Source organism: Harpia harpyja, chromosome 23, assembly GCF_026419915.1.
Source record: "Harpia harpyja isolate bHarHar1 chromosome 23, bHarHar1 primary haplotype, whole genome shotgun sequence".
Taxonomy (NCBI): Eukaryota; Metazoa; Chordata; class Aves; order Accipitriformes; family Accipitridae; genus Harpia; species Harpia harpyja.
Window position 1 is genome coordinate 15,479,467 of NC_068962.1, and position 24,703 is coordinate 15,504,169.

The 24,703-nt window shown below is 36.9% G+C and overlaps 1 protein-coding gene across 4 annotated transcripts in view; it reads right to left on the bottom strand.

The window, feature by feature from the left end:
- Window positions 1-5,040: 5,040 nt before the first annotated feature.
- Window positions 5,041-24,703, bottom strand: part of CNOT2 (CCR4-NOT transcription complex subunit 2) — a 94,597-nt gene continuing 74,934 nt past the window's right edge. For all 4 annotated transcript variants that reach the window (XM_052774312.1, XM_052774314.1, XM_052774315.1 and 1 more), the window contains 9 exons: window positions 23,530-23,655; window positions 20,835-20,959; window positions 19,111-19,231; window positions 18,843-18,999; window positions 15,536-15,597; window positions 15,390-15,439; window positions 14,463-14,563; window positions 13,743-13,887; window positions 5,041-6,182 (listed from right to left, as the gene is read on the bottom strand). In XM_052774312.1, the coding sequence (XP_052630272.1) occupies window positions 6,096-6,182; window positions 13,743-13,887; window positions 14,463-14,563; window positions 15,390-15,439; window positions 15,536-15,597; window positions 18,843-18,999; window positions 19,111-19,231; window positions 20,835-20,959; window positions 23,530-23,655 (974 nt within the window). In that variant the 3' untranslated portion in view covers window positions 5,041-6,095. The remainder of the gene's footprint in view (window positions 6,183-13,742; window positions 13,888-14,462; window positions 14,564-15,389; window positions 15,440-15,535; window positions 15,598-18,842; window positions 19,000-19,110; window positions 19,232-20,834; window positions 20,960-23,529; window positions 23,656-24,703) is intronic.

The window sequence follows — 24,703 nt, forward strand, 5'->3', positions numbered from 1 at the left end:
TTGCCTAATACCAAAGGGTTTCAGAAAAAGTATGCCAGCTCTAAGCCTGGGATTATTTTTATTTTTATTTTACTTAAACCTGCAATAGGTTTCTGTACTAGAAACCGAACTCATCTTGGTTAGTCCTTGGTTCTGTTCACGCATTCCCATCAGTCAGGCTTTGCTGCCAGCGCTTGCGGTGACAGCAGTCTCTCATGGTGGGGAGGGCTGTGTCGAGCTTTTGTATTATAAAAAATGAATTTTTAATCAGGTCGATTTGTTGCCTGCCACCTGAAGGGAAGCTCCAGCCCTGCTTTCCCAGTTCAGATGGGCTCCGACTTCTCGTCTTACCTTCTGAACAGCTGGCGTTGAGTCTCCCAGCCCTCAGTACTCGTCTCAATTCCTTGCTGTGCCCTGTACATAAATGCTGTCAGCTGAAAATTAAAGGCAACAGCTCACGGGGTGGCACAGTAACCTTGAGAGTTAGTCCTCCTGCGTGCATCCAAGCCCTACATCACCTGTAGTCGGAGGAGGTGCTGAGGCTGTATTTTAACAGGGAACGGCGTTTAACATTCACCAGGTAACCTCAGCAGTTTTGAAGTTCTGCACAATAACTCAGTCAGGACTCAAAGTCTATTTGGATCAGTTGGAAGTGAAAAATGACCCTCGATGCCCTATTTTTAAGAGAGTAAAGCCAGGTACTAGGGGCCCATTGTGAAGATTTTAGCTCTGCTGTCACCTGCTGAGGGCAGGAGCGGGGATGCTGGGTCCACCACCACGGGCTGCATCAGGGCTGAGAAAGCCAGCGTACGAAGGTAAACGGAATTTTCAACGACAGGAAAAGAGGTTGCTACCTGCTTTTTTCGGGCCCTTCCTTGCCCCGCGGCGAGGATGCCTCCTCCTCGGTCGCGTACGTCGAGGCTGGAGAGGCTGTGGTGGGGGTCCCCGGGGGAACGGGCTCACACGTCCCCGTTTCGTTGCCAAAATCTAGCGGCAGTCCTTGTGATGTCGATCGTGGAGCTGCCTCGCGCTGCCTTCTGCCAAAGTGCCAGCAACGAACCGCCTTTTCGAACAGCAAACGTACGTATACGCCGTAAGAAAACACCATTTGAAACCAATACTGTGAGAGCCACCAGAAAGTAAATTGGCCTTCAAAGGGAGGAAGATCGTAGCCGGCTGGTAGAAACCCACCTGGGGCAGGGGAACAACCAAACCAGCCCTTTTGTCCAAAAAAGTAGCTGTAGAGAAGGCTGAAGGGTTCCCGCAGAATTTCGTCGATGTTCTGGGCTGCCTGCCTTCCCTTCGCTCCTCATCAGGAGGGTTTTACAGGTGATGCAGGATGGTGCAATGGTGAAAATGGGCCACTTCACTGGATTGTTTGTTAAACCAGAGGGAGTTCAAAGCAGTGATTTGGCAGAAAATTATTTTGGCAGCTTCAGCAGGAAAATCCTGACGTATACCCATGTCCCATATCGGCACGTTAATACCGACAAGGCAGTATGAAGTGCAAATGATAAACTGAAGTCCAGGGAAATAACACGCGAGCTTGGTTAGCACTGCTAATACTGAAGTGGGTTGGATCAGCAATATTCAAAACTATTGTTCGATGTGCTTTAACATTACTTTCAAAAAAATAAAGTTTAATTCCAACAGTAAAGCAGTTTTAAAAGGTAAACTTACTGAAGTAATTCAACTCACAATTTCAAAGTCAGTCAGCCAGCTGCATTTCCTCAAGCCTTTTAAACGTACTAGAAGCTTTCAGATTTGTGGAAATGAGAGCATGCACACTTACCAGACGAGAGAAATGAAAACAGCCACACCATTTTAATTCTCATACTATAGGAAAATAAAAGCATCAGTTGGCAATCCAGACTAACAGTTTAGCCCAATCTGCATTCTTTACCAGAATTCAACTAGCCCCTTTTTTAGGCAGTGGCAAATTTTGAGGAATATGATGAAAGGGTACAGTATCTGAAAATTAAGCACACTCAGAAATTTTGCTTTAGTAGAAGCAATTGCTAGATTTAGGATCTTAAATCAAAAGCACTGTCTAGCTACCTCATGCTTAGGATGACAACTGTGCATTCAGCAGCTCTTCTTGAGTGTGACAGATAGCAATCAAATTTTCTTTGTTTCAGTCAACAACCAGCCATGGAAGTACTTTCAATCAGAAGTTACGGGGAATTAATAAAAAAAAAAAAAAATTAAAGTATGTTCCTTTTAGGTGACAAATATCTTTAAAACGATGTTATTTTGAAACTGAACACCCTTCTTCAATAGCCAGGGCCACCTGTGAGCCATGCGGGATCAAGCCGACTGCCCCAAAGACCTCTACGCCTTCTAGCACTGCTTAGGTCACGGCAAAGAGAGTTTCTGGTCTCTTTACGGTCAACAAAAAGAGCCCCGCAGCATTCTGCAAACAATTTGGCATCTGACTACAACACACAAGTTCTTACTTTGGGTACATTCTCAATGTATTTTTTTCATGGAAACTGTAAAATGGAAACAGGAAAGTACAAAAAATACTGGCTTAGGGATAATGAGGATTTCAGGCACGACGCGCAGCAAAGCGATAGGATTATACATCTTTGTACCGCACAGATGTCACGTCCGTGACGGAACGGAGTGGTCGGTCGTGAATCCCGACACACACGCAGCCGACGCGTTATCGGAGGTCACAGGCATGTGCAAAGCCGTTTTACCCAACGTGACTACCTGCGGGCTTCCCCGGATTACTTGGGCCGTCAATTAGATTAATCAAGCCCACGAAGGTTCTCATGCACTTAAGTATTTGTGGCACCAGGTACTAAGGCAGAGAAGTGGGTGGGGCTTTGGTTTTATTTTCGTTTTTAAACACCCAGGTGGAGTGTCCTTACCTCTTTCCTCCATGACTCCCTGGTACCCTCGATTTTCCACAAGCAGGGTGGTTTAACTGTTAAAATAACAGCTGCAAGTGTTTTCTGCAATACTAGGGATAATCAAGTGGGTGAAAGCCATTTTAACCCTGGAAATCCAGGATAGTACATTTCCAGAGAAACTGGAGCTAACTACTCAATAAAGATTTATAAACACTATGCAATAAGGAGCAATAAACACGACAGTGCGTCAAACAGGCCAGAAATAGGAATACTTCTTGTTTCCAAGAACACCGGGTTTACTACTCAGAACTTACCTTGCACGTTGTTGTACAACACTGTAATTACAGAGGGAAAAAACCCACCTCAAATAAATATATCTTTAAAATTGCATTCTACTCTCTCCCCTTATTCATAGTGTTAGCGGAATGTAAAAACATATTAAATAAGCCTCAGACCTTAATTGTCGGTGTTAAAAATCTCCAGGTCAATTTAGTTGCCAGTTTGCCACGTGTGTAAATATGTAAATGAGGGCTGAGGTTTTCTTCCTTTCAGAAAAAGAGGCAGTATGGGTTTTTTTTCAATTTTTTTAATTAACGTGGTATCAGCTAAGAAATGAGTCCAATTTTACACCTTGTTTTCTGTTTAAACCTGCTTCTCCTGCTTCAGCCTAGAGTGTAACATGAAATTAAGCCACAGATTTTAAAGTCTCCATATATGCTTATTTAATCAACAAACAAGAGCCAGACTGTTCTTCCCCTTGGAAGGAGCAAAGCACCAGTTCCCTGCTCACAGGTGAGAAGTTTGCTAAAATCAAGCATCTTGCATTTTTGAAGTATTGTGCAGTTGAATACAACTGTATCATCAAAGCAACTTCTTGGAGAACTTAGGTTCCCAATTTCAGCTCAATTGTTTTTAAAGTACCATAGGTATTTAGTAGTACAAGATACCATTTTTAATGTAACTTATCTTGCTCCCTTTAATCACGTCTGCTGTTCATTTCCATGAGATTGGCTATGCAGATGGCAAATGACATTTAAAAAACCCAAGCCCATAGAATAAGAAATAATCACATTTGATTTGAAGATATAAACATCATTTCAGGAATCCTTAAAAAAAATAAACACAAAGATCACAGTGGACCTCTGACAGTAAAAAAATGTAACATTAATTGGATGTGGAGTGAGAAAGATGCTTTTGAAAATAATTCTTTTTAAAATTTATGTTTGAATAGTCAAATATATGTTTGTATCTGCTCTGATTTGAGAAAAAGAAAAAGCTACCATCATTTTCAGCTGCGTTAGCCATCATCTGGATTATAACCATCCTCTTCTTTGAAGCTGAGAAAGCAGTTTGCTTTAATAATAAAAGAATTATAATCAATAGGCTTATATTTTTATGTCTACCATCTTAAAACAGGTATAAAAAAAGTGTAGAAATTAAAATTGCTATACACCTGATACAGAACCACACCAATGCCATTAATGGTCCAATATCCAAGCATAATTCAATACATACCAACAAGCTGGTTTTGCACTACATAGAAAAACAGGTCGAAACCTAAAAATAAAACCCCACAATTCACTGACATGCATTTCACTCTTTTCTTGCTTTGGTAATTTCAGGTATTTTGAAATGGTTTCCATCACCAGAGGCAGCTCAATGCAAAGTGGCAGTCACATCAAGACGAAGAAAACTATCCAAACGGTTCAGGTTTTTCTTCTTCCACCCTAGACAACAGTTGTAATTTTCAGAACCAGTGTATACTCACGTTTGTTTGCAGCTGGAAGTGCAAGTAGTAGTGATCATCAAATGAAATGTATTTCTGTTTTAAGTGGGAAAATACCAACCTGGAACTAAGCTATGATCAGTTCTAAACCAAGGTTCTTCCAAGTGTTCCTTCTGTGATAAATTCTTGAAGCATCTTTCTGTCATTCAAAATGTTACCCACCCGCCTTCCTAAAAATGATTTGCTATTTGCTATTACAGAGAGGGGATCTGAAACCAAGGTTAACCAAACTTTTTGGCTGTGGAAAAGAATATAAAACTCTCTTATAAATTTACTTGTCAGCAGCAAAAAGACTCTTCAAGTGTCTTAACCACTGTACAGCTCGATACTTTTAATACTTCAACTTTTTTTTTTTTTTTCCATTTTTCATTGTTGAAGAAATAATTTCACAATCTCAAATCAAAGTCAACACTGCAGTGAGGAGAGCTTTTCTACTTTATTACAAAGAGAAGAAGCCTTTATGTGGTCAGAAAATACAAGATTGATCTTTTTTTTTTTCTCTTCCTATGAAACGCTGCTGTTCAAACAGCCAGAGTGAATTGTCTCAGTTCACTTCTTTAAGTCCCATCACATTCACTTGGGTATGGATGTCCTTGGCTGCTGAAAATCTGGCCCTTTAGTGCACAGGGCGACAAAGTAGTCCCCTGACCAGCAGTTCCAGAATGTCCCGTTTTCATATATTGCATCCATGCACACCTCCTAAAAATGAGGTACAGCAGGGCAAACATTTTCCAAAATAGATGTCATATATATAATATATACACATTCGTACATACATACCTTTATTCATGTGATGTCCAAAAATTTAAAAAAAATGTACACATTTATTACAAAATCGTAACAAAGACTGGACAGTGTTTTGCTCATTCTGGAAAGATGAAGCTCAGTAATACACAACTCTGGAAACTAACCAGAGACTGTGGCAATATCTTTCTTCTAAACAGTCAAATATTCTTGCATTAAGCTTGGCTTAAACTGCCTTTCAAAAACAGAAGGGGAAGTAAAATGAAGGAAGCAAACCTTGCTCATCTTTCCAAATGAAATACGAGAAGGATCTTCACATAAAAATGCACAAACATTTTTTATTACCAATAGTGCTACAATGAACAATGCAAATTTTGTTGTCTCATTTTTTGTCTTTTTTCTTTTTTTTTTGTTTTTACATTTTGGAAAACTAAGTGGTAAACTTTTGTCAGTGTACTCGCTTGTCTTTACAGACCCAAGCTTGTCTGCTGGCAAAAAATAGAACAAAAACAAAAATTCAGACCCTGCTCAAACTAAAGAAAAACAATTACAAATTTAGTTGTTGGGCAGCACATAATTAGTAAGGCAGGACCTCAAATGGTGACCCTTCGCATGAGCCAATTGCCAGATCCTCAAGGAATTAAAACCAGGATGCCTGAGCCACATCAGTTCTGCAGTTATGTTGAGTATTGTGCTGAGACAGCCATACCCCAAGAAAAGGGAAGTCTTTAGAAGGCTTGCTGAGCAGGGTTGTAGTTGAAGGTTGATGGCAGATGAGGCCTTTCTTCTAATTTGTCATATTCCAGATGGAACTCCTACAATTAAAAAAAAAAAAAAAAAAAAAAAGACAAAACCAAATAAAACAACATATCATTTACCTGTCGAGACCTGGTCTTTCTACCAGCCATACTTGAAAAGCACAAATACATTAGAGATCAAGTCCTAACTTATCTTAAGGCAGAAACACAATTTCGCTATCTTGGTTTCTATATTTTACGTAGAAAAAAAGTCAATATCCTAAGCCATTATACCTGCAACATGTAGGCTCTCCTACTTTTTTTAATGCTACATTACTCTCAGAACCCTAGTTATGTTCTCAAAACAATTTTATATATGCACACACACAAAACACAAATACACAATCACAGCATGAGCTGAATTATGAATGAAAGCTTCTGTCTTTCAACATGTCAGACATATGTATTTTGGATGACCTGAAGTTTGGGGATATTTTAGGGCATACTACCAGACCCAACTGTAAGTTAAACTAGCTAGGTTTCTCCTTCGGGAACACTATCTAAGATGTTAGAGACAAAGTACTGAGATCTACTTAAGCCAGAATTTAACAAACTATTCCACCACATTTCACCCTCAGACTTAAGCTTCAGACTCACCCAACCCTCCTGCACATCCCGAGCTCCTTGCTCCTATTATCACACTTTGCCAATATCCTTCATGAGAAATTCTCTCAGTGTTTTATAGACAACCACACAGAATAAAAACCTCTGCCCATGTACTCGGATGCCACACACACTACTGGTTCATAAATAAGCAGCTTTATTGAATCACCAGCACAATCACCTGACTTCTGTTTAAGGGTGTCTGGTTTGCATAACTGTAAAACATTTCACTGATCCAGAAGGAATTCTTATTCTGACTACAGCAGCTAGTACAAACCAGATTGTAAGCACCCTTGATGTCTATATGCATCGTGATTATTACAGTGAAAAAAGCAGCTTCCTTCCCTGTGACCTTCACTTGTGCACACAAACCTAATTAGTGCATTTTGACATGTGGTGCTTGTTTCTTCATTCATGCAAAAATGTACAAGGACTTACTTAAATCCTATATTTTTCAGATCCTTTCAGCAGTTATCTGTGTCTCATCCCCATTTTATCTTCATTTAAGAAACAGAGTAAGCGGAGGTGTCAGAATTGTTCTTTAAGAGTACTTCTTGGTAATTCTACAACAGCTACCTTGGACACGTACAGTAATTTATTTTGCCTAACTCGGTGGAGAACCTCAGCAGAACATCCTCTGTATCTGCAGAGCAAACTTACCCCGCTATTTTTACATACAGATGAAAACACTATGAGTAGTGAATAGATCTTTTAGAACACTCCCTGAAGTGATTAAATAATATAACATAATCAGTTTTTACAGGTAGACAAACGAAACGAAAGACCAAGTCAATGCAAAACCAAAAATAAAATCTAGGAAATCCAACTCTCAGATCTCTCTTCTTTAAGGCAAAACAAGATCCACCTAGCATAGAAAGAACATTCAGCATGGTAAGGAAACAAAGTAGGGGAAAATGCTAAGCATTCAGTAAGTCTGTATTCCCCAGAGAATACTGTCCCTAAACCTGGAAAATCCTAGCAAAACCTATGTGAGGTTACAGCCAGCTGCACTGAGGTGCTGCACATCTGCTTCTTTTCTGGTTCCCCGCTCTCTACTCCAGCCAAGGGCTTTTTTAGTTGGTTGGTTGTTTTTTTATTTTTAATTTGGTGGTGGGTTTGTTTGTTTTCTTTGTTTGAGCTTTTTTTATGTTATATATATATATACACACATACACAAGTCAATTGCTTTTGGCATTCCTAATTAACACTGCATGCCAGTTGGTGTATGCTCTCTTTTTGTGCAGATACATACACATGTGCCGATAGGGAAGAGATGCCTGCTCCCACCTTTTGTCAGAAGCAAGATCAAGGTGTACAAAGCTACGTAGGTATTTTGGTGTCAAAGGCTGGTTTAGGTTGGGTGGATCTTCAGTAATTCTGAAGTAATTTCATAATAGAAAAAATACCAAACTTCTCTCCCATTCATGGCTTCAAAGTTTCCATTTTGCACATAATCATGTAAGAGTCTGCAGATTACTATCAGTCTATGGTCAGCTTCAATCAGTTACCTGAACCTCCACACGCTCTGAAATGCCTTCAAAATTACACATGGAAAATGGCTACTTAAACCAGCAAGACAGTATCAGTAGCCTAAAAGGGCTTTCCAAACTTAAGGCAGTTGTGTGCCTGTATTGGCAGTAGTAGCTGCGAGCAAGGCGCGTGTCTGAAGGAAACGCTCAGTAGCTTGAGCAGTCCTTTGTGTGCCACAAATTGGAAGCCCCTCGTTTAGAAGAAGGCATGCGATTCCCTACCAAATTTTCTTTAGAAGTATGAGTTCATACTTCAAACTGTCATCGCTTTTTAAAATAAACAGGCTTAAAACAGCCTTTTTGATTTGCATCCCAGCGTCAGCAATGCTCAAGTCCAATATCCAGCAAAGAACACCTAAAGTTATGTCTGACAATACCAAAAAAAAGAACTCATTGACCAAATATTTTTGAAAACTAAAAGGCAATTATTTATTACATATAGAGAAAGACTTGTATTACAGGTATACTTTATGGTTTTGCTTTTGATTCCAGGGGCCACTGTGGTTTAGAATGTGAACAGTAGCACTGATATTTTTTAATATAAACAGATACAAATAAAATGTAGAAAAATGCCATTTATCCATTGACAAACATCTGTTAAATTGTTTTATTTTCCACATGGAAGTAATTATTAAAAATTAAATACCTTTTATTAACCAAGAATAATGAATATTAAATGTGTGTGGAAACTTACAGCACATGTGCAACACTAAATAAATTGTTCTATGCAAAGAAATCAATCACTTCCCATGTCATCCTGAAAACTTGTTTTGAAGGTAAAGTTACATCAGCCTGCACATGTACAAACAATAATAGATAAGAAAAGTAAAGATAGAAGAGAATCGCTTAAGGTGATCCATAGCATTAGTAGAGTAAAACAAAACAAAAAGTTAGCAGAATAGGAAGTGTCCTGAGGACAAAATATTCTGGACTGTGTAAGTCCACCAAAGGAGATGGTAGAAATCCCATGGCTAGTTCAAAAATTCCAAATGGGACCAAAAAGGCAGCATTTATACTGGCTTAAAGATGGATGCAAAGACCCAAATTTAAATTAGGGGCTGAATTAAAATGCTATGGCACATCTCTGTTAGAAGAACAAATTCAACTTTGTAGCAATTATAAAAGTATTTCAATTAATATTGAAATCTTAAAAGGATAGGGAGTAATTTAATATAGGCAGCAACACTTACAAGCAAATAAACACTTGGAAATTTAACCTGCTCTCCCATAGAGAATTCCATGTTTTCTAACTAAAAAAAAAAAAAAAAAAAAAAAAATCAAAGTAAAAGGTTTTTATAATCTTTTTCCTTAAACAGGATTACTTTTCAAAGGAGAAATTCCAGACACTTCACTTTGGACAATTTAAATCAGTATTTCAGTAAATGTGCAACTGTAGAAAGCATTTTTGGTGTCATATCCACCTCTCTTCCTTTCTCATGTCTCCTCAAAAGCAGCAAACTATATAGCCAAATCCTCAGTGAAAAGTCAAAGTGGCTTTAACCATACTGTACTTTTCATATGCCCTAGGATGAAAACCCATGTACACAGACATATCTGTAATCAGTGTTTTCCTGCATTTTGTTCTGCATGTAAGGTGAATTTGAAGTTTATTGTAATTAATATTTTTTCACTGTTCACTACCACATATCAACATAGAATTAATTTGATTTTATCTCCTAACAATTTAGGAATTCTCTCATTACTCGACTGTTTTGCTGCATTTCCTTCTTCGGTCTATTATCTACTAGGAATATAAAAATAGAGCCTACAGCTTAGTAAAAAAGATAAATATATTTATTTGATGTTTTCCTGAAAGAAGTTATTCAGTCTACTTTACTGGGCTTTGTTAAAACCAATTTAGGACACTATCAAAAAATCTGTTAAACCACATCTGGTTTATGTTTTTACAGACTTAGTCTTAAGATTTAGTAATATTATCCAAAGTAAACAGTTATATTTCACTGTATCTATCGTAATGCAGTATAATTTAAAATAGGCACAATATACACAGAAGCTCATAATACATAATGCACCATGTCTGCAAAGCACAACGCATTAAAATATGTGCTGCCCTATATTTGAGCATATACGCTAGAACAACAGACAAATTCATAAAGCACCTTGAAAAACAACTGAATTTGCACATATAAGAGACAGTAATTTACCAGAAATAATTCTTGTTTGACTGCTTCGAAAAAGGACCAATGAAACCGTTAAAGCAGCAATTACTATTGCGGCCTTCTAAGGAACTGATATTCCCAGCATTCACTACTAATGTAGCAGTTATAGCAGGAGACTGCAATTTATCAGAATGCTTTCTTTTTTTTCCCAGCTTCTTATATTTTTAACTTCCTGAAACATTAATTAATACTTCTGCATTTGTTACAAAAAATTACTTGGCTGTACTTTTCTTTGCATTCAAAGCAACATGGAGTTATCAAATACTGCCATTCTTGTTATGGTAAGTCTATGTTAGTCTTCCTCCAAGGAAATGTCACCTCCAGAAATTAGTATCAGAGGTAACAACATTACCAAGATCACATCTGACATACATGTAAGTTCTTATTTATTTATCATAAATAGAAATGTCACAGAATTATTTCTAGCAAGTGATTCCTTTTCCATGTAACAAAATAGCAATTTTCCCCCAAATACTTCTCTAGCTTCCTTGCCTCAACTTGCCTGCTGTATTTTGCACCAAACTAAATTAAATAAAAATGTCAAAATAATATTCCAGTTCCAGTTTTTACATCAAGAAATACACAAGCCTAAAGAAAGGATATTATATCTCTTCCTATGGACACTGGGGAAAATAAAGAAATCATGTTCCTTGTTAACTTACCGCTGCAGGTGCAAAACTTCAGAAAACACTATCCCTCTCCTTACTAGCTATCAATTGCTTCCTAATGTTGGGGGAATTATTTTCAGTATGCAAAGTAAAGAGAAGAGAATCTTTGTAGATCTTGGGCAAAATCATTCGGAGAACAGTAGTGATTCATATCTCTCTCTCACCGCAGTATCTCCAGGAATGCCTAATAGATGAAGCCAGCTCTACTCTTTAGAAGAGGAAGGATGTAGCGTGCTAATTAACTCACACACTGGATGCTGCATTTCAGGACAGCTCTCAGGACTCCAAATAGAGAAAACTGTCTTCAAAAGTAATGCTTAAGCATCAAGTAGCAGCTTCATACATTTACTACAGGTAGAAAAAGAAGAGACACTAAAGAGGTTACTATCCTTGTACAAGTGGCACCGCTTCCTCCTAGTAAAAGAAGTGTTGTGTTTCCACATAGGGTAAAAACTGAATTCCATTGATATATGATCCGACATGAGGCTCTTATTGCTCATAAATAAATGGAACATATTCAGTTGACTCCAAAGAAGAAATCTATCCTTTCAAAAGGTAATTACCTCCCCTCTGATGATCTCACATAATAATAAAATAGCTTTAAAACAGTGTCTTGGGAAACCTAAGAAAGTATACCAAGCAGCAAATAAATAATTCAAGTAGAAATTAAAACTTTCCTTTTGTTTGGGTTTTCTTTTGAAAGGAGTGATGCTTTTGCTTAAAAGTTTTGGAATTACCTTGCACTTATGAAAAACCATACAAGTAGGGTTTGCCATTAAAACCTTCAGTTACAAAATCTTTGTTTTCTTATGGTCACAAGAAAGGCAGCAGAGGCAACGAGTCACGCATACAGAATGAAGAGCCTCTTATATCCTTTGGGGCAACTAAAACGTTAATTTCTGAGGGCAGCTTGCACAGACTAAGCAAATTTACTGGGGGGAGGGGGGAAGAAAGAAAAAAGACCATTATATCTAGTTATCTCTAGATGATGACAAACTTCAATACACTGGCTAGGAAGAAATGTAATGCACTTAACAGAGGGGACAACACTGAACTTTATTCCCTTTAATTTAGAGCTGCTGTTTAAAAACACAACAGACATGTAACTATTTAATGCAGTATTTCATAATCTCCAAGCGGATAGATGCGACTTGCTCACAGAAATGAAATGCCTTTTCAGCAAACAATTCATAAGTTATGCTCCAGGTGAAAAAATTTCTGATTAAACCAAATACCTAAGCCTGTGGAACCACAAAACATAGTTCCAACATGCTGGAATCACATCTGTTGAGTTCAAGGCTTCAAGATTAATCTGGTCTGATCTGTTAAGTGTTTTTTGGAGAAAAGCAGGAGTGAGATACCGTATCTACAGAAGTCTGTCATGGAAGTTTTACGTTTGCTCTTTCACCAATGAATCCAACATGTCAGTTAAAACTTGAAGGAAAAATCATGCCACATTCATAAAATCTCATATAACCAAACTTAAGTGGGGAATGAGATTCTTGACAAACTATTTAACTCAAACGGACTGTAGGCAGGTATGATGGTTGTATGCATATTGCGAATATATCTTTTTTTCAGCTCCAGCTGAAGCTGAATGCATCACCTTGTAGGGCAGGCTATTTTCAAAAGAGCACACCTCTTGCCAGGTTAGTGAACGTTAGCACTCCTGATTACTCAAATAGTATTTTGGCACATATCTACATTAAAAAAATCTTTGCTTTAGTGGGGAAGAGAAATCACAGAAATCACGATCCAGTCAGCAAAAGACTTTGTATGATATGGTCTTAAAAGCTGGAAGCTGGAATTAGAAGTTGGATAGTCTTAAAAGTTGGAAGATACTGAAAATTAATTATCTTTGGGGGAGGGTGGAAAAAATGAAGCACGATTCTATAAATTTCTTCAGCTAACAAGTCAAGGGTGAACATTACTGACAGTATTCATGGACAGAAAGGAACAAATAGATTATGAGAAGTGGGAAGGCAGAAGACTATAGCTTTCTGACTTTACTGCCTCTTGGCCTAGAATACAGAAAACAAGCATCATGAAAATATGCCTCCTCCCTAAAGTGAGTTGTTTCAAAGTACTCTGATGTTCAAACAACAGACCATGGAAGTCCTGCAATATGCTTAAGGAGAGACAGTGTCTGAAAAACAAAAAAAGCACTCCACCCACCCATCCCACCCCCATTTTTGATTCCAAAGTAAGATGTGGTAGCTCCCTATTTTATTTTCTAAAGCAAAATAATAAAATATTTGCAAGCACAATTTCTAAAATGCCAAATAATGCTTTCCATTCTGTAATTCTGTACTTGAAAAAAAGCTTTCGATTTTAACAAAACTCATAATGAAAGTTCTACATCCTTGTACCTCCCAAAGAAAACTGAAAACAGAGACACAGCTCCTCCTTTTCCACAAGGAAGCCAGTGTTTTAGGCAATCTTTATTCCCTCACACATCAGAAATTAAGCTAATGAACTTAAAAAAATAGGAGATTAAAAAGTTTGAGATTTTGGGGGAGGATGTTGGGTTTTACCTTTGTCCTTCTAAAAATACATGGTTGACAGACTTAAAAAATCTGCACAAGGGAAAAGAGATACCTTAGCTACTTTCCTCCAGTTAAGACAGTCAAAGAAGTAATATGTTCCCCTCTCGTACGTATTGGTTTTCATTGTTGGCTCCATGCCGGGCGCCCTGGTGATCCATACTCGTTCTTCTTTGTGGTATCTCCAATCCCGGTTAAATCTTTCAGTTTTAATAGGAAGGAAAAATAATTTTTAGTGTTAGTTATCTGAATTTGACTTCATAAAACTAAAATTTTAAGGGTTTCAATCAAAACTGTGCAATACATTCAAGACCAAAACAAGATTTCTAAGACATCGTTACACCTGCAATCTCATACCTCTTCCATACAATTATTACACCTCAAACTAATCACATTTGGAACTTTAAGAAGTCTGGTAGGTTCAAACAACAAACTCTTTTTATGATTATTTACTGTTTTTCATTTTGTTGAAGATAGATAAGTTACACGTTTAATAACGACTGGCACCTGCCACTTCTTCACAGTGCTTCATAATAATGCAAAATTCATGAGACAGACTTTTGATTTCCACTATATGAATGAAAAAAAAAGTACAAAATGGAACCAAGGTTGGAGGAGGTATTTAAAAAAAGGTTTCCAGCTTTAGATTGACTAAGCTTCTGTTTTCAGTGTCTAACTTGCTGGGTTTTTTTGTTTGTTTGTTTTTTTAACATCTACTACCTCATTACTGCAATAGATTAAATCATATAAGACTGACAAAATAGTTTGAACGTACAGCTCTACTGCTGCTAATAGCTGTAATACATCTCCTCCATTCATGTAATAGAGATAAAACAGGAGATCTTCTCCATATCGGCCAAGTTTTATTGCAGCCAGCTGCAAAAGATTGAAGAAAATGAGGATGAAAAATCACAATAGATAAATGTTTTAAGACATACTATCCCACTTATATAACACAAGGATACATCCAGAATGTGCTTCCATCCTAAATGTGTTTGCAAATGATACTCTAATATAACGAGTAATAATTATTAAAACAATTTTTCATCACTTTTAGTTAACCTAACTTAAAGGATTCAACAGAAAAATAAACAGAAGTAATGAATCAGCAAGACAGAATTTTCTCCCTATACCTGTGTGTATCGTCTACTTACTTTAAAAAAAAAAAACAACCAACCAAACATACACATGTATTTGCTCACTTCATACTCTATTTAAAGTAACATTACTAAAATGTCTTACAATATTTCTCAATGATCCCCTCTTACAGAACTACAATAGTTGAAAGAAAATATAACTAACAAAAAATCCCTATTCATGCAGATATGGAATGCAACAGATAAATGTGAGAATATCTTGAACCACAATTCTGAGCTTATCTCAAGAAGAAATATCTCAATTTAATATAGCATTTGATTACAGTATATGGACTATAAGAAACTTCTGCTTTGCATGAAGGGCAAACTCTTAAAAAGATAATGTGCTCTTTTGCTAACCATGCCCATTCTCAGTTTTGTCTTCCCTTTCTTTTTCTAAGGTGGAATGGGTGCATGATGTGTGGAATTAGCCGGTTAACGCACCACTGTTCCTAAAAAGATTGAGGACATCCATAAAATGCACTGATTTTTAATATTACCTATCTGAAAGAAAACTTGGACTGGTAATAAATTAACAAAACATATGCACACACACACGTACTCACCTTATCCCTAATGTGAATGTTAGTTAAGTATTCAGATGGAACATGGAAGTCTAAAAAAGAATCGGAATTGATGCAACTATTAAGACATGTAAATGAATATAATTTGTAAATATTAATATTGAATTAAATAGTTATTTCTCTCTTACCTATGTCTTGAGGTCGACAGGGTGATGATGCCCAGGGTGATGCAAATTTGGGATAAAGATTTCTGAAGAAAGAGAAAAGCAGAGATTTATCAAAATTAAAAACAAAACCCAAACCAACCAACTAAAAAAACCTCCCATAACCAACCTCGCAAACCTGAAAACCATACAACCAAAATCACTAGCTGGAGTGAGAAGGAAGGGAAAAAGGAAATATCCATCCCACCTTCCTAAAACAGATACACTTATTCATTTTGTTTTTACTGTGCAGAGTAAGACTGCATTTAAAAACTGCCATGGAAATCAAGGTCAAGATTTACTTTTTAGTCTATCATTCCTTCAACTTAGAAGTGCCAGGGATCCCACCCCTTTTCAGGGATCCCAACCCTTTTCAGGGATCCAATTTTAGATGGTTCAGTTTGCGTAGGAACAGCTGCCACAAGCATGGTGGGTTCTGATTTATTAGCCTATGATTTAACAGGGGATGAGAAGCTTATCCTGGCAGATTTTTTTTTTTTTTTTTTTTTTTTTTAAAACTAACCAGTAAAGATTTTACTCTTCTTCTAAATTTTGGTGACGACAAATAAATTGAATCCCAGCACAACATGAACGTAAGTTTATCATGATTTAGTATTTTTCTTTCATATACATTTTGCTAACATATATTAAAGAAATGGAGCCATTAGTTTAATAAAGAGAAAATTATGAACCTTCCAACTCTACTACAATGACTGATGTACTGAGGAATGAGTTTTCTAATTAACAGGTAAAGAAGTGAAAAAAAGGACTGAGTGAAATGTACTTCTGGCAGGTAGCTACAGACTGCTTTTAATTATCCATGATAGCACACTATTATGGCAAGTTTTGTAAATGAAACTTGAGTATGGTACACGCTATCAAACCCTTGCTTCCTTCTTCTCAAAGGCCAAATAATTACTATAAAAAAAAAAAAAAAATCAGAAACCTACCAAATTACCTGAACACAACCAACTCCCAGCTGAACTATATGGGCCAAAAACTACACTGATCAAGTGGTGTCAATCTTACTCCAGGCTAACTAATCTTACTGTTAGCAAAAACATGCTTTAGAGCCTGAAGGAAGATTTCAGTGGCAAAATCTGCAGATGTTGAAAATAACCAAACCATTCCTTCTACTGAAAGCATGGATAGGCATTGCCCCAAGAAGAGGAGCACCATGCGTGCCCTAAAGTTTGGTTTCCTAGGGCAAAGAATCCAGGATTTTACAGACTCAGACTGCATCTCTGTATGCAAGAAAAACTGAAGTTCGTGCACAGTGTTCCCCCTATGATACAAATAAAACTCTACTAATTTAACATTTTTCAAGGTGGTATGGGACAGCCTACAGTCTATTTGATGATGAATATTTCAGAAAGCTTCAGAACATGAACAAACAGCTACATAACCTCTAAAGAATTACATGAAGTAATGCCATTTTTCTCATTTTTGTTTATGTAGAATTTTAAGCTATCCTAAGGAATTAAAAGCATACTTCTTAAAGAAATACAGGACTGTACAGGCAATACATCATCATTCTTTCAACAAATCTTAACCTACCTGCACAGAAAATCTATATAAAACCAGGAGTTAGAAGGGTTAATTCAAACCATTAGAGATACACACAGAATTCTAAAATTTTGTTTGTAAAAGCACATTTTATTGTGCTAAGTATTTAAGTCAGGCAGATATTTTTACCATCAGAAGTACCTCACAAGGCAGAAGATTTCAGCTTTCCACAAGTGAAATGCTTTTAGTTTTTCAAACAACAATTCATAAAGCAAGCAAAGGACGTTTAACATAAGGCAAGATGGCAGGCCAGACACTGAGGACTGCACAGGCTCAGTATAAATTTCATGATACAGATAAAGTTCATGATACAGAACTGTTTGGATTAAATATTAACCCTATTCCCTCCAACCAAGACCCTAAATACCCTATATACAGTAATTAAGTATTAAAAATGTTAAAAATCCAGCTATTTACAGCATAGCTGCTAAGGAAAAGCAGCAGCATGTCAGATATATATACTGTTCATGTACAAACACGCACTGTTTGTGTGGGGATGGGAGTGGGGAAGCTACTGGATTCAAGGGAGAAGTGAGCTGTGAGACTAACACTACACATGAAGAAGATATTACATTAACGTAACACACGCTGCAAATATCTACAGACAATTGACTTTGGATGATTGTCTTGAAATATTTTTAGAAGTGCCAATGGCATAACAATTTGACTAACTTTTGATGCAAGCTCTATAGAACGAATTTCTGGAAGTGGTAATTTCTAAAGAGTTACATCTCTAGAAAGAGATGTGTAAATTCATGCCAATTATTTCAAGACAGAAAGATCAGGAGCCACTTTTCTTATGCTTTCCCTCGCACCTTGATATCCATGTTCATCAAACTTCCCCGATTATATGCAGCTGCATATAAATTTGCGAAACATGGAAACTGTGCGTGTGTATGCTCTTTGGTCTTTGTTTTGTTAATCTATTATGTGCAAACCTTAAAATACATATACTACGCTGTCAACAGGGCTAACACTACGTAAATCTCTGCTGAAACAAAATGATGGGAGATTCTCAGCTGAAAGGCAGAGTACCAGAAATCAAATTTCTCTCACAATTACAGTCACCTAGAAGATACTGCTTTTGTCCAAACTGATCTAGGTTCCTTCTGTAACTAGTAGAGAAAGAGAGGCACTCTGGGCTGGTGATTCATCTCACCTATCTTGAACACTTATCTCACCATTAGTGCAGTCGCTAACTGCTTTTCTCCCCACTGTGTCTACAGGAAGCCTAGATGACTGAACTTACGTGAACTGGATGACTAGAAGTTAACTATAAAACTGCATTTTCATTTAAACTAATCTTTGGTGCTGGGTAGCACTGCAGATGCTCTGTTCATTATTACACTAATATAAATCAAATTTACCCCCTAAATTGCTGAGAGTTACGTGTAGATATCCTCAAGGAATATTATTATTTGAAAAATAACATATACATGAAATTTATTAACAATACCATGTCAATTCCTTGAAGGAAGTCCTAAAGAAGTTAGGAGAATAAGCAAAGCCACTAGTTTTATTGAAAGTTTGCATAACAAGATCTCAGTATGCCTTGAAGCACAATTCACTTGTTTATGAAAATTTTATTTTACTGTCATTACATTTTCAAATTTTATTTGTCAAAATATCTTGTGGCTTTGTTAGTTGTGTGAGCTAAGTAAGCTTATTATAAACGACAGCGTAACAAAACCGAAACCGAAGATAGTACTAAAAACCAGAAACTTACTCAGGCGAGTTGAGATTGAGACCTAGTGTTGTTAAATCACTTCCTAATGCAAGATGTACCATCCCTGGATCTGTCTCTGCTGCCCTGATGAATGTTAACAAGCCAATCATTCCAAACTGGTCCGTCACCATCCCTTGAGGAATGTTGGTAACCCGACCTGGGCAAGAAGAACAAATTAATTTTCTCCTTTCAAGAAGTGGAAGAATCAACAAGGTGACCTAAATGACTGTCAAAACTTTTAGAGAAGAAAAAGTGGAATGACACATACCATCAGGTAACACCTGGATCCCTTTTTTCTGCTGGTTGTTGTTTTGCGTAGTTGAACTTTTATCTCCAGGAAACTTGGGCCCATCTGTGCTGGATGATGTTTTGCCTGATGTACTCAAATTCTATAAAAAATAATTTGCAGAGTTGGTATGATGGAAACAAACCACAATGGAAAAACTTCTTGACCATACCTTTCAGTCAAGCGCTCTAAACCAGTATGTCAACTCACTCTAATAAATTAGGCATTAAAATGGAACCAAGCTGAAGCTCTTGAGTTCTACTGACAAACCTTATGTAATATTTACCACTTCCTAAAGTATACCTGTCATACAATAAGAGCTATTAATGAGCTAACAGCTTGCATTCTAAAAGGATAAGAAAATATTTTACACTTGAGTTTCAATACACAATGTATATCCCAAGTGCCTGTGACTAGAGGATATTTTGGACTCATCACATCATATATTTTTTCCATACAGTCTTGCTCTCACGTAACACTCCATGACATAGCAACAGATAACAATAACTCAAACCAATTTCAGGTGCAAGCAACATACAGTTGGCACATTTGCAACTATCAGGAAAGAGATGTAAACGCTATGTCTGGCAAGAAAACTGTGATTGCGCTCCAGGAGCCCACATACTGACAAAAGATGTCTTCCATAACTACTATTTCTTACTCTTTGTTATTCTTTAAAATAAGTCTGCAGTAACACAATGTAATTACATTTACTCCCTCCTTCCTTACTGTATTCAATGCTAACTGTATCAGAACATTTTCCACACGATAAACTTGGCCACAACATTTGGGTGCTAGGCTTCCCGCCGTCCCTTTTTTGAACAGTTGCATTTTTCAGTTTTCACATGAGATTGTAGTCACATCTACTACTTCCTCATCAGTATTTATGCCACCGCGATTAACATATTTTTTTCCAATTATAAGTAATAAACCAAACAGAAACTAGAACATTTTGTCAAATACTGTAGGAAACTTTTCTCTGCCATCCAAATTTTATTCACCCTTCATTTGTAATAAAACCCCCATTTTTATTACAAATCTTTCAGAGTAAACAATGAAAAAAACCCCATCATCTTATGATTTAAGCTATATATCTAATGCATGGTAATTACAACAATACGTAAGATACAGCGTATCCCACTACTCTACAATATACCCATGTATCCAATGGTCTTTATTAAAAGAGCTTCTTCCTTGTGATTTCATTTCCCCATCAAGAATTTTACTTTGAAGTGATACTGTACCACCTAACTTTTAAAGGATTTGACAGCTTTCAAGAAAGCTGTTATAATGTGTAAATTACTACTACTGATGAGAGGCACCAACAGCAAAAATTAAGCTGGAATTGGTAGAAAAAGAAATTACAAATTGCAAAACTTGAAAAATACATATCAACTCTCAAAAATAAATTTTGAGATGTTCTTGCAAGTTCCTCCCTGGCCCCTCCCCCAAATACAAAAGGATACACAGAAGTCATATGAAATTAAGAAAGCAAGGTCGCAGTGACTGTTGGGACCAAAAAACTTCCTGAGAAATTCAATTTACGTAGTTACATATGAAATGCTGATTATGCAAAATTTCTCATTAATTTAGAGGGGCAAATTTGAAAATCTTATATTACAAATATAGTCACTGCCCATTTTAAAATATAATCATCAGAAGAAGCACAAACACTCAAAATAAAAGAAGATTTAAGGTTTACTTACAGATTTATTGTCATCATTACTCGATGTTGGGTCTTTGTAGCTGGAGCCTGGTAACGCTGGAAAATCTTCATTGTGTATTGAAAAGTCCTGGGACTGCTCACTTGCTGGTTTTGTTACCATTCCAACTATCATCAAAATGAAAGCAGGAATAACATTAAACGACTGCTAAGTAAAGAATTTTCTGCTCTTGATCTTGCTTACTGTCCATTTTCACTATGTGCAAGCTGTACAGCAGAAATGACTTTCAAAAAAACCAGGTAAACCAAAACAAAGCATATTCATGTAAAACATCCACACATATTAGACTAAAGCCTCTTATTTAAGTGTGAGCTGAGAAACACTCCGGGTTAAATTCATAGACACATCCACTGCTTTAAGAACGAAGCCCAGTACTTTTACCAGGAACAGCACCTGTTTTGCACATCTAAATGATCAAATAATCTTCACAGGCATTATTAAAGCGGTATTTAAGGAAATCCACTGATGAAGGAAGGATGTACTGCTTTTAAGATTATAATACATTCTTCCTCCATCCCCTAATTGCATGAAGAATTTCTTAGCATAATCTCTTTAGAAGCAAGTATTCTTAAAAGGTGCCCAGCTAACTTGCAACAGAACATATCACCAATGAAATACTTGCCTGTGACATAAGACCGACTCCTACTTTCAGTATGAAAACTGAAAGCATTTAGCCTGCAACTCTCAGTGCTCTGACCCTAATTTAAAAAAAGTAGGCCAGTCACATTGGAACATGGATTCCGACTACTGAAAAGCAACATTCTTTTTTTTTTAATGCCAGTTAAAAAAAAACAAACCCCAAAACAAAAGCAAACAAACAAACAAAAAAATCAACCAAAGAAAAGCCCCCACACCACGCACCCAAGGGCAAATATTCTTTGCTGAGAGACGGAGAAGTAATACAGTGATTTGGTTGCAAACAACACTGCACTAGAGAAAGAGAAGACAGAAGGAAGTCTAGAGCCTATTTTTAATAAAGATTCTTAATAGATGTATAGGATCTAAAATGGTTCAGTAGATGACTATGACTTTCTCTAGTATTCTGAAGTTAGAGATCAAAGGTCCTTTCTTTAAGAAAAAAACCGCACTGAGTTAATCTTGTTTCTGCTGTTCACCCTTTTCATCCAGGGTTATTACAATTCCTTCCACTGGATGAATAAAATTGATAATGAATTAACTGTTGCATATTCTCATTCTATCTAAAAGTTATTTGAAGTCTAATTTTCCTGAATAAGCTAAGCATGAAGAAAGTATGTCTCTGCTCAGTTTCAAACCTTCTTTTTCTTCTAAGTGCTCTCCACTTATTGTTGCTGGAGTCAGTGTCCAGTGCATCTCATATCCCCATTTCTTGATTGTTTCTACCAGCACACCCATCCCCTGCATTAAGCAGCTGCTCAAGATGACTCTTCAGACAGAGAAATTTCTTTCCTGGTTCACCACACAGTCATGCAAACATTGATGCTAGCACCAAAACAGGGAAATGGTGTAAGCACAGGAGCAATTAGAGGGTTTTTTATGCAGCAGTGCTGCTGAATGCTGAACTCCAGCTCCATACTGGAAGTACATCTGTGTGGATCTCCTTCCTACCTTCTATCAGTTTTCCATGTAATGGCTTCTCTTTGAGACAGACAGCATCTCATGTAAACCACAAGCTGTATTATCTCTCCACTCTCAGTGTGGCTTTTCGGTGCCTTTATTTGGGGAAGTGACTTTTCCCTGTGTTTAGGAGCACTTCAGTTTAACTTGTGTAGCTCTTTCTCACAGCTATCTTAAGCAGAGGGCCCTGGTTACGCCCAACCCACGAGGCTACTTTCTCCTGATAATGTGGTATCTATTATTTCTCTCCAATTAAAGTTGGAGATATCTCTGGAAAACACTAGTTTTTTATAGTTAGAAAACTCTGGGTTATTTTTGGTTGGAAATTTGACAAGTGTCACAAAAATAACTTTAGGTTATAAAAGCAACTTTTCAGAGTAGCTGATGCAACATGCCTGACAAAATCTACTAAAGTAATAAAAAAAAAGTATTGTGCCTCATGCTAAGCTTACTTAAATTTTTCCCAGACCCAAATAATAAGATTCGTATCCACCTTAAAGTTTTCCCTTTTATTATTTTTTAAGCTGTTCAGCAAGAATTATGTAAGACACAGACTTGGAATCTGACTGATAATAGTTGATGCTTACAGGCTATTTTTTGAAATCTGATGTTCATCATAAAAGACAGTGAACAGTACTACAGCATGTACTACCAATACACACAGAAAATATACAGTATGTTTACAGCTGCTGACTTTGTACACAACAACACCTCTAGTAATCAAGTATTATTTCTAAAATTTACTACTCGGACATTGACAGTTCTTGCATATGTACAGTTAGAAAACAACCTATTGCCTAAGAAATGAGCGAGCAGCTTCAGAGTAATCATACTGTACAGACTGAAAGCCCCAACAACCTCTATTGACAGTGAAACTAAAGCAGATGAGTTCTAATAGTTACAAAAGCCTGAGGGTAATCTCCAATCACAGAGATACTGAACATTTATTTTAAAAAAACGAGACTTAGGAGCTCAAGTGTCTGGCATTTTTTAAAAGACTACCTATTGTCTTATGAACAGCAAAAGGTGAATCAAGCAAACACTGATTTCATTCAAAGAGCTTTCAAAAGTATAGTCTTACCATAGGGTGCCCTTCCAGCTAAAGGGTTTATTAATGGAGTTGGATTGCCACTTCCTTCCCTTCTGTTTCTGTCTGCTAGTGCTGGAAAATCTGAGAGGTCCAGTCCTGTCACATTTTCACTTCCATCTACAATAAAGACAGGTATTTTAAATTCCCTTACATTTTTACTCAAAGACTTCACTATGTGCAAGATAAATGTAGAACATATTTTCTTTCTTCGAGTTGATCTTTTTACTCATTATAATTATTACAAATAACTACAGTCTCTGTGTTAGGAGGCTAGCCTAAAGAGAATCAAGATGTTTGGGGTTTGTTTTTAAACAATGGCTAGACAACAGTACTTAGTAATGAAGTCTACTCATTTTGAATTAAAGACTGCATGTGTAAAGTACAGGCAGGCTATCAAAATTACAGTACTAGGATAAGTAGCCTTTTTAAAATTTAAGGAGCTATCAAGAAGAAATTTGAGAGAAGATAATAACCCATATCAGCAGCAACATCAAGGAGCTCTTTTGTCCTTAGATAAGGTGAGATAAAGCTGAAGCAGTTGTAGAGCCAATGCAGTGCAAGTTACATGGGAACATTTTTTCATTTGCAGCAGAAAATACTACATAGGCGAGGTCAGAGCAGTGGCTCTATAAAGATGTCATAAGGTCCGAGGGGATGCCCAAACCCTTACACTCTGTGATGTCACTAGCACCTCAAGTTGCTTCATATACACAGCTACCTACAAAAACACCATCACGGACAAACCTAAGGTGTTTATGCAGAAGGATATTTTCCCTACTCTAGTTCACTAAATTCAGGTGAAGAAGTAATTCCCAGAGAAAAATCACAACTGAAACAACTGACTGAATCACATTATATACCAGCTGCTCAAAAGGAGTTGGAGATAGCAAAAAATCTTTCCCACTGTTCTTACCCTATATAATGTTTTTGTAGAAAATGGATAAATCTTTTCTTCTCTGATCCCCTTTTCAATTCCATAAGCTATTTTGCATTTCTAACTGACTAGGTATAATCTATAGTCATGTGATGTACAGTGAGCATTCTACAGAACACTTTCACTTTGTCTTCAAAAGCATTAAAATCCACTCTTATGAAGTAGTAACAGTTTCATAGCACCACTCCTGGAGCAGCATTTCTATGGAACAACTGAAAATTATAACAAAGT